This window comes from Pimephales promelas, chromosome 12, assembly GCF_988280905.1.
Source record: "Pimephales promelas chromosome 12, fPimPro1.hap1.1, whole genome shotgun sequence".
NCBI lineage: Eukaryota > Metazoa > Chordata > Actinopteri > Cypriniformes > Leuciscidae > Pimephales > Pimephales promelas.
This window is the reverse complement of record NC_142780.1, coordinates 29,973,317-29,984,204: the sequence shown is the minus strand read 5'-3', so window position 1 is coordinate 29,984,204 and position 10,888 is coordinate 29,973,317. Positions and strand designations below refer to the sequence as shown.

At 35.7% G+C, this 10,888-nt stretch overlaps 1 protein-coding gene across 1 annotated transcript; it reads right to left on the bottom strand.

The window, feature by feature from the left end:
* Positions 1 to 1,907: 1,907 nt before the first annotated feature.
* Positions 1,908 to 10,888, bottom strand: tbx20 (T-box transcription factor 20). Its single transcript, XM_039650745.2, has 8 exons — positions 10,480 to 10,888; positions 9,275 to 9,518; positions 8,877 to 9,041; positions 8,175 to 8,283; positions 7,419 to 7,577; positions 7,054 to 7,130; positions 4,566 to 4,678; positions 1,908 to 3,747 (listed from the first exon to the last, which is right to left on the bottom strand). Exons 1-8 carry the CDS (start codon positions 10,604 to 10,606, stop codon positions 3,407 to 3,409), a joined length of 1,335 nt encoding a protein of 444 aa, XP_039506679.1. The 5' UTR covers positions 10,607 to 10,888; the 3' UTR covers positions 1,908 to 3,406.

The window sequence follows — 10,888 nt, the reverse complement described above, 5'->3', positions numbered from 1 at the left end:
TAAATTAATTAATTTACAATGCCAAATAATTTTGCTTTTTTTCTCAAATAATTTTAATTTTGTTATTTGTGTGTGATTTGGAAATAACATTCAGATTTCATATTAAACAGGCCTACTTAACATTAAAGGAATCAATAGGCAAGGCTACATTTTCTAAAGAGACTCGGTCACTTTATGATGAACAGATTGAATTTAGGCTTTTATTCACATAAACATTCATCAACTAGCCTACTCACACAGCAGTTGTGGTAAACGAAACATGTTTGCTTAGTTCACTTTAAAAAAAAATGTGCTGATAATTTACTCACTCATGTCATCATATCCATATCATTCTTTCTACAGTCGAAAAGAAATAAAGGTTTTTGGTTCAGGTCCAAAAGACAGTTTCAGTGCAAACTGCAAATTGTTCAAAGGGCTTTAAACAATTCCAGACGATGAATATTGAAATAACATGTCATTTGGTTCATTCAACGAACGAACTGAACGAATTGACTCGGGAAAAGATTTGTTCATTTTGATGAACGAGTTCGAACAGGAGAGTCACGAACGCGCATCACAGAACAGAGCAAGGCGACCATTTGAGCTTATGAAACTTAAACTTTGTTTTTTTTGTTTTTTTTAAAAAGAGCGATCGTTTCGCTTGATAAGACCCTTATTCATCGTCTGGAATCGTTTGAACGCCATTTGAACAGTTTGCAGGTTGCACTGATACTGTTTTTTGGACCTTGAAGCGTTTGGTTAACGTTACCAGTAAAGTGCATTATATGGAGAAAAATCCTGGAATGTTTTCATCAAAAACCTTAATTTCTTTTCGACTGAACCGAAGAAAGAAAGACATGGACATATTGGATGACATGGGGGTGAGTAAATTATCAACACAAGTTTTTTTTGTTTTTTTTAAAGTGAACTACCCCTTTAACATGCGAGAAGAACCAATGAGGTTCATTCTCGCACGTCAAGCAGGTTCGGTTGAGCTTCTGTTTGTGTACGCTGATCATATAACGTGAATAAAATAGGCTATTAAATTCAGTCTGTTCATATAAATTCATCAGATTTCGATTACTTGTGGACGAAACTCCTCAATTCATATGGATTAGTTCGTTTAATGATCTCTTTATGAATTTTTTGAAGCGTCAAAGTGGTTGTTTAGCTGTCAATGAATGGAGGGACATAAATCTCTCAGATTCCATCAAAAATATTTATTTGTGTTCCGAAGATGAACTAAAGTCATTCGGGTTTTGAACGAAATGAGGCTCAGTAATTGATTAATTTTCATTTTTTTCATTTTCATTTTTGTGTGAACTATCCCTTCAACTGCCTAACGTTAAATGTACAACTCTCGCTGTCTCCAAAAAAATGTATGATCATAAAATAATTAATTCAAATGATTTTATGAATTAATATATGCAGACATTTATGCTGGGATATAGTTCTCTCCCTGATTTACGGAATTACTAGCGTAAATGAAGGAAATTGTACATAATTTGCTCCCTTAGGAGAATATAAGGACTTTGAGAGGAACATAACCTCTTTACAGTTTATAAAACAGAATGAAAATCTATGCAATCATTATGACTTGCATGAGTTTTTGTATTGTTGAATAAAAAGTGTTGAATATAATTCCACATATTTATGTTTGCTATGATGCTTAAATTAATGTTCAATTTAAAAAAATAAACCAGACGTAATTTTAAATTATAGATTATGCACAGGTTAAATTTGTTACTCTTTTCCTCTCTGTTTTTTTAATACTATAAATCAATTCTATGCAAATTTCATAGTGTAAACCTAAAATGATTAATTTCAACATGGTATATGCTGCTTTTGCAATCATTGTATAAGCAATTATAATATAACAAAAATGCAAATGTAAAAATCACACTCTCACGGCATTATTTTTGGGATGATATATATTTCTTTTTGTTTACAAATAACATCTATCATTGCTTCAAATATTACATTAGCCATATCTTTTTCATAGCTGAAATAAATATATTGCACTTAAAAAAAGGCACCAAAACAAAAAATTGTCAGACGTCTTCTTATGAGTAGGATACATCCGACTTAAAAATACACACAAACAAAAAAAGGAAAAAAAAGAGAGAAAACACTTGCTAATATATTGCAACTACATAACTGTTTGTACAGTCAACAAATCAAAGGGCTTGAAAATGGTGCTTTACCTTGAATTTCACATTGAATTTGAATAAAACACCCTGAACCCTAAAACGCACAGAATTTAACTCGTTATTTGCATTGTGTGGCTCTGTTTGGATATTTATGCTCGTCTGTCCTGATTTGGTCAAATTTGAAGGATAAATAAAAGACAGTGCCATCATCATTAACTTCCTCTCTCTCTCTCACACACACACACACACACACACACACACGCACCAGTTCCTCTTCATCTGGCTATTACGGCTAGTGCTGTTCCTCAGTGATTTGGTTACAGGATGTTGATGAATTGTTGTCGATGTTACTGTACAAATAGGACCACTCCAGCCACAAATCACCCAATTTCCCTCATTCCCCTGGAGAAGACGAGCCTATTATTTAAAAATTAGCCCATTATTTACAGGTGTAGACTTCCTGCAAGCTGGCTGTCGGCAAGCAGCCTTGAGTGGCTGAAGATCAGTATTCGCTCTTCTATCAACCATTTCCAAAACAGAAATATGTGCATTTTCCTCTGGATTTCTTGGTTGCGACTTGTCGCCTCACAGTGGTTCATATCAGTTGCAGTTCACCCTCATTTTAACAGAATTATGTTAATTTATAGTTGTTGTTTTTTTCTCACTGAGAACAGAATAGCAACTTAAATATGAAATACAATTAAATGCCTTTAAGTTTTTAAAGAAGATACTTATCTGGCCAGAAAGATAAAATGTCCAACATTTTTGAGTCCACATAACAATGTTTCCATCCAGTATTGCTGTTTTCAGAAAGCACAGCGCCCTCTAGTGTCGACCATTTGAACAGGAGGGCTGAGTGGTTGGCAGCTCCATGGATATCATATCATATCATTAAGAGGTGATGGATCATGTGGAATGAGAAACAGCAGTTGTCCAGTGTAACATTCAGCGAGTTGCGTTCTCCCTCATTTGGCTCTGAGCGGCGATAAAGGCGTGAGATGAATCGTTACAGGTAGCATAAACACGTCTGCAGAGCAACGCTGAAACCTCCGAGTTCTAAGAATCCGTGTCCGTCGGGCACATTCGTTCACTTTTTCTCCAGCGTAACTGCAGGAAGCAGGACGTCCGGGTCGTTTGGTAATGCCCTGTCAGTCAATGTTATTTACATGTGGTTCTTCCTCGCGTGTAAGCGTGTGTGTTTTGCATGTGTGTAAGGGTGCCGTATGTCTTCGCATGCTGGCGATAGGGAAATCTTATCAGGCTGAAGGGGGCAGGAATCATACGAACGGTGTCATGACTGTGGAAGAATGCCGCAGTCCCTGGATGGCGGCGTAGGGCCCTTGCTGGAAATAGTGGTGGTAGCGTGGCATGTGGAAGGAGGGGAAGGTAGGCCCGCTGCCCTGCATGGAGCCAGCTAGGGCGGACGGGGTGAGAGGCATGCCCAGTCGACTGTAAGGGGGTAGAGAACCCTGGATGTGGTGAGGAAGAGGACTGGCCAGGGACGCCGTGCTGGTTCCAAGGGCAGACAGAGACTGAGGGTGCTGAAAGCCTGAGAAACCAGATGTGGTGGTGACCCAAGAGCTGAGGGAGAGGTTGTCCGATGCAGTGAACGCCGAATCTATACAGGGAAACAATTCAATGCATAATTTGTACCATAAAATGAGCATATTTAGGGCTTAACATAAAAATAAAATGTTTTGCAGCAGTAAAAACCTTTTAATTGGTTAACTGATAGTTTACACTCTTAAAAATAAGGATTCCAAAAGGGTGTTTTTGGAACAATTCCCCCGAAGAACCAGTTTTGGTTCCCCAAAGAACCTTTCACATTAAGAAAAAAACAAACATTTTAAACATCTAAAGAACATATGTCCACTCTATTGAACATTTTGAGGAATGGAAAGGTTCAATGGAACCATCAATGCCGATACAGAGTTTTCCATATACAGTGATTTTTTTATTTTTTTTTAATGGTTTAAAATTGAGTTATGTCATTTACTTTTTACGGTAAATGGAAGTAAAAACTATGAATTGCCATATCATTTTACACATTATTACATTTTATAATTTTGTTATCAGTGAAGTGTACTTGGCTGTTTTGGGTTTACATTATATAATTTAGTTCATGTTTCTTGCATTGTTTTAGTTTAATATATGTAACCCTGCATTGTGCTTTGTGTGAGTGTACCGTATACAACAAATTTGTTCATCATAAGTCTTTCTATTTTACCTGTATTTTTATAGTAGTTATCACTACATTGTAAGGCACAGACCACAGATTTTGGTAGTTAACATTATATCGCTTGATATATGGCTATACGATGACATTCTGTAATACAGGAAGCATCGTCACCTTATTTTTACAGTGAATTCATGGCATGTAAATTTAGCAGGATATATACAGTATATACAATGTACAGGACAGGAAGATTTTCTTACTTCTACTGTGTGCCGAGTGTCCATCTTCCCCCAATGTGTCCTCATCACCGGCGTAAGTCCGAATGGGCGACCGGGCGTAAGAGTGCTTGTGGATCAAGCTCTCAACACTTTCCCTACAGCAAAACCAAAAGACAACAGCCCAAAATATATCTCTACATTCACAACCGCTTACACAAAATCATGTGATGTGGTTAAATAGCCTAAATATATAGCATTTTAATTATTTTTTCAAAGCATCACAAAATATCTTCTCATTTATAGGGATCGTTCATCCAAAAATGAACACAAATGAGCACATTTTAAAGAAAGTTTTAACAAAATTGGACCCCATTGACATTAATTGTATGCAGAAGAAAGAAAGTCATAGGTTTGGAACAACATGATGAGGGTGAGTAAATTGATGCAACTATTCCTTTAAAACTTATCCGCTCTCTAGGATAAAGTATTTGAGATAAAAAAAAAAAAAACATTCAGTATCACACTCCTTTTGGCAGCAACAAACAAAATGAGCAAACGTTTATTTACTATCATAACTTTTGAAACCATACATTATGGTGTGAATATGCCAATTGGTACAAATTACACATCCAATTTATCTCTGTCTGCAGGTTCTGCGTTCACTGCATCAGTTCAAACTTGAAAAAATATGTTAACACACAGAGAGAAGTGTGTCTGCTTGCCTTGCAGTAAGTGCATTAGCTCCTGTTAGATTAGACTCCTCAGACAGGCTGAGATGGTCTGCATCACAAGAGCCATGCGTCCACATTAGCCTCCCAATTAGGTTAGGAAAGTGCAATATCTGTCAGCAGCGCAATACAAATATGTGTGTTTTTATCTGCGATGCGCTCCCGAGGAGAGGGGCCTCGCAGCCCTACAACTTGGGTGGCTGTTTTCAATCAGTCACGGGGCCCAATTGAATTACGCTGTGTTTTAGTGCAGTGCCCGACTCCAGACTAATGCGATTTCTGCAGCTCCCTGAAGATCAATTGATCAGATCTAATTCACAGCCCTTCCAAAGAGAAATAGAGAGAGAGAGAGAGAGAGAGAGAGAGAGAAGGATGCATTTTTGTGTGGTTTTGTTGGCAGTCGTTGACTTTCGCTTGTTCTTTCGTTGGGGTCTGAAATGGAGCTTGCTGGCAAATGTTTAACTGGAATGCTAATTTGAGAGCACATTGCCGAAATCGGTCATTTCCAGCATTTCTGGCTTTATCAAATTATTTCTGGGTCATTCAATTGCTTTGCCCGTGAATCTTGGGTTAGAAAAGTCATAGTGATAGGGACCACTTTTCTTATGTATTTTCTCGTAGTATTTATATATGTTAATATTGACTTAAAGGGATAGTTCACCCAAAAATGAAAATTCTGTCAGTATTTACTCACCCTCATGTTGTTCCAAACCTCAATGTGTTTATTTGTTCTGCTGAACACAAAGGAAGATATTTGAGATATGTTTGATTAAAACATTCTTCCAAATATCTTCCTTTGTGTTCAGCAGAACAAATAAACACATAGAGATTTGGAACAAATTGAGGGTGAGTAAATACTGACAGAATTTTCATTTTTGGGTGAACTATCCCTTTAACTAAAATATATGGAATTTAGAGATTAAATAACACAAATTTTCTAGTGGGTGTTGTATATAAAAATAAATATACAATAAAAAGGGGCAACCTACAACTATTACTTTTAGATGCTATCTCCATCTGATATAAACCTTATATTTGTTTTTGGTGGTGTTATTTGACAGCACATTGCCAAAAAAAAAAAAATTCACTTCCAGCGTTTCTAGCACGTGGGTCATTGTATTGTTTTTGCTTGTGAATCTTAGATCAGAAAAGGAGTGATATGACAAATTAGTGACACTTTTAGCGCATTTTCTTGTTTTATATACATATATATTAAAAAAACGTAAAAAAAGTATTTTCGTTATATATAATGAAAATAATATATATATAATTATTTATATATAGGCCTACTTATATATATATATATATATATATATATATATATATATATATATATATATACAATTTCGTTATCATGTATTTTCGTTTTATATATATATATAATGAAAATGCCAGTGAATATTATATATTCACTGGTGGGCAAAAAGTGCATTATTATAGAAATGTAAATAAATAAATAGATATGATTCTGTGATTCAAATTGATTTTATTATTGATTAATTTATTACTTTTACCAAATGAGCCAAACTTTTAATTTAAGTTAACTTTTGTATCTTATTTTCTCTTCCCTTCATTGAACCAACTCACCCACACATGTCTAAGTCTAATGAGCGTCTAATGAAAAGCCACTTGTGCACTTGTTAATGAGTTTCGCTGAACGTTCCCCCCACCACACACACACACACACACACACACACACACACACGCTTCACTCCCCAGAGCAGCTGCTCCTCCTGCAATCACTCACTGCACTGAACACAGGTCAGAAATCAACACACGACAAGCAGCAGAATTCCTCATACCTCTCCATATCCGTGAGTCTGGATGAGTCTCTGAAGCCTTTGGCAAAGGGGTTGCTGTCAATCTTCAGTTTGGTTATCTGTAGCGAAAATCGGAAACAACTAAATTAATCCAGCAGATCTTTTCCTATCCCACATTAGCCATAAGCACTAAATTACACAAAGGCTGGATGGGATGACTGATGTCTTCCAGTAAATTGTTCTGCTAAAAGTGAATCAATTTTAAACTGTTGCCAAGGACTATAATTGACAGCAGAATAAAAAGAGCTAATGGGGGAAATACTGTATATAAAAACAACATTTAGCATTCTTGCATAAATACTGCTTTTCTGGTGCCCAAATTGGTAAATTTTTAGATTTGTACTCACCAGCTGGTTCTGGTAAGCAGTGACTGCAGTGAAAACTGTTTCAGTGAAGACGAATGTTCGAAACTCCTCAGACTTAAGGTTAAGAAGTGACGCGGTGTGATCTTTCTTCTTGATGATATGAACTCGGGGTTGGTACTTGTGCATGGAGTTTAAGATGATCTGTTAAAGGAATATGAGAGAAAAAAAAGTTGTTGTATTCAGGCTACCTGACTGTATATTATATAATAGAGTGCATTTCAATAAAAGACCAAGAACAGTTTAAAGAATTGCGTGTTTATAAGGTAAAGAAATGCGTCTAATCAGAGTGGGTGATATAAATACATATAAAAACAATAATATCATCCTTTGCAAACCCTTGGAGTGTATTATGCATTTAAATATTCATACATTATAAATATTATATATTTTTATTTTAATGAATTGTATTTTTTATATATTAAACATGATTATATTAATTAATTAAACATTATTATATATTGATTAAAAAACACTATTATGCGTCACCAGTCTAATATTGTGTTGTGTATCAAAATGTTGTGTTGTAAACGAATGTTTTTAGATGTATGTTTGACTGGCAAATCTTTACATCATATATTGAATCATAATATTTAAAAACCTCAATGAGAGATTTGGACATAAAAGGCTAAATCTCTTCTGTTCACTTTACATTTAAAGGCACCATTTAATTAGGCTAAACATAAAATGTAAAGCCGGAATTGCACACTGATTATTATTATTATTATTATTTTGACTTACGTGTCCGTGTTGGTCCAGTTCGTTATTTGTAAGCTTTACTTTTTCGAAGGAAACCATCTGTTTCAATAGCTGTTCTCCTGTAAAAGGCGAATCTGGATGCACGTATAACCTGTAATAATAACAGAAAAACATCGTTTTTTTAATATTCATTATAGGCCTATAGCCTTTGAATATAGTTATATTAATTATAGGTATTTAGCCTCACAAAATTTGCATTTGAATTCATATCTAAAAACAAACGCTTTTTACGTAAAATAGAAACAGAACGTGCGAAATTTTAGAGTTAGCTATCCGATCACATTTAAGCGAATTAGCATTAAGCGACCATTAACATAAAAACTGTCTCTAAAAATCATAAATTATAACGAAAAAATCTATTTCGTTATAATTTAATCCCTTTTTCAGCGGCCGTTCACAATTTAATAATTAGAAAACGAATATTAGCCACTAATAGGCATAGCTAGGCTATTAAATGAATTTAAATTCGGCAGCAAAATAACGCATTGGCTAAAAAAATGCTGGGTTGTTTTAACTCAATTTTGGGTCAAATATATGGACAAACCCAAACGTTAACGATTAAAAATGCAATTTAAAAAATGTAACCCAACGGCTGGGGTTGTCTATATTTGACCCAAAATTGGGTAGGCAGGCTAAAACCAAATAAATTTTTAGAGTGTATAGGCTACATGAAAAGCTTCCTACCTTGCAGGTAACGGTGGATCTGCCTTTCCAGCCACAAGCCATGAGGATCTGTGGTAAGCATATCGATATCTTTTATTGTCCACTGGAACGATGTCCATAAGAACGATATATTTGGCGTCCGGATCAACTCCGGAAAATGACACGCGAATTGTCGGAAACATTCTCCTGTTGAAGCAAATTGAAATAGAATTTACGTGAGTAAACATACTTTTTTAAATAATAAACTGGTTCAAATAGCCAAGGCCTATATGTGAAACAGAACTGAAGTAGTATATTTTAGATTCTGACAACAGAAATAGGCCTAGGCCTTTAAAAAGGCTAATACGAATAGCCTTTAAAAATAATAACCAAAAAGCGAATAATTAAATTCATTTAATAGGCTAAAACAGCATTTTTACCTTCCAGATTTTGTGATAATCATTTCCGTGCCGAGGTCGTGGAATTTGTCCCACAGTTCTTTAGTCTCGAGGCTGCAGGAGATCTTGGCCATCTCCTCGCTGGGCACGCCGGGGGTCGTCGGGATGAGCGGCTCGGTACATAACGGAGCTCCGGTGCCGCTGCCGCTACTGAAGTCCCCGTGGGGTTCCAGCGAGGGCAGGTCGCCGAGGTTTGGGTGGCACGACGACTTTTCCACGAATTGTTCTAGGATTAAAAGACCATAAATTATTAAATCTATAGTGCAAAATGTATTGCAGTTGGTGTTACAAAATATATTAAAGTCTAGGATTGTACAGTTTCTAATAAAATATTAAATAACCATAGCTACAGGAGCATAAGCATCACCTAGAGTTTGCATTATTTGATTTAAAATTGAATAGAATATGAACGATATGAAATGTAAAAATAATTGCATAGAAACACGTAATAACATCGCTATATTCTTTGTAAAACAATATAATGACCCAATATAAATACAAATTCTGAAATTCTGTGGACTATTTTTTTATTTGCTTATATGCATGGATTTACTTAAGTATTTAAAAAAAAAACATTTTAATTAATTTCTCTGAAATTGAATAGGCCTTTTACAGACTATACAGAAGCATTAGTGCAGTAGACATTTAACACACAAATATTAATGTTTTTGAATCTTTTAGCGATAGGTCAATTAAGACTTCATTCTTATTTTTATTGTAATGTGTAAAAGTAAAAAAACAAAACAAAAACGTATTTATGCGTACGAGGTTCATGCTTCACATAAAAAAATGTAATCTATTGACGTGCCAGTAGGCTATAACATACAAAACCATTAGTCAGATACAAAATCGAACTTTTTAATTCCATGGTTTTCTTTTCTTTTCTTTTTCTTTTTTTTTTAAAGCTTAGGAACAAAATTACTCCACAAATTGACAGGTCACCAATTTACCAAATTTCCTCAGAAGATTTACAATTTTAGAAACCGCAGGAGCACTGACAGGCTGTGTAAATACTCATGTAAATAAATAATGTATAGCCTACGTGTTTATTCGACCGATGTACATCGGCTGTCTTTATACAAATAGCCTACTGCTTTATTTTGACAGTGATGTTACCGTGCGCCTCACGTGCAAAACAAAACATGAAACCCTCGAAAACTTTCACTCGTTAAAGAGTCCGATCTTACCCAGCGGCTTGATGGTGTTCTCCTCCGACTCCTTGTCCTTCGATTTCCCACTTGACATGAGTGCGGCTATGGAGAAAGCGTTCGCCCTGGAAGAGAGCTGTGGTTTTGGGGAAGAAGTGTACTCCATGATGCGGGTGCTCAAAACTATTCTCAACTGCACAAATGTCCAGATGAAGCCCCGAAGTTAGGCTACTTTAAATCGCAAGATGATATTTCAGTCAGGATTGAGAAGATTAAACAGGCTGTTACTTCCAAAGCGGCTGGGACATTGTGTGTGTCCTGCTCCAGTCACCTTGTAGTTCTCTTTCACAAGCAAGGTTTTATTGTAAGTGTTGGGACACTTGCAGTCTCCTTAATTTCACTAGCTCCTCCGTCCTGCACAGACACGACCAATCGTTGTGCTGCTTTT

Bases quoted from the DNA above. Each gene is read 5' to 3' on its own strand.
- tbx20 (XM_039650745.2), bottom strand. From the start codon at position 10,606: ATGGAGTACACTTCTTCCCCAAAACCACAGCTCTCTTCCAGGGCGAAC. The intron at 8,284-8,876 runs GTAGGAAGCTTT...TTATTATTACAG, and splicing joins GATCCACCGTTACCTGCAAG to GTTATACGTGCATCCAGATT. The intron at 7,578-8,174 runs GTAAGTCAAAAT...TTCCTTTAACAG, and splicing joins AACTGGACCAACACGGACAC to ATCATCTTAAACTCCATGCA.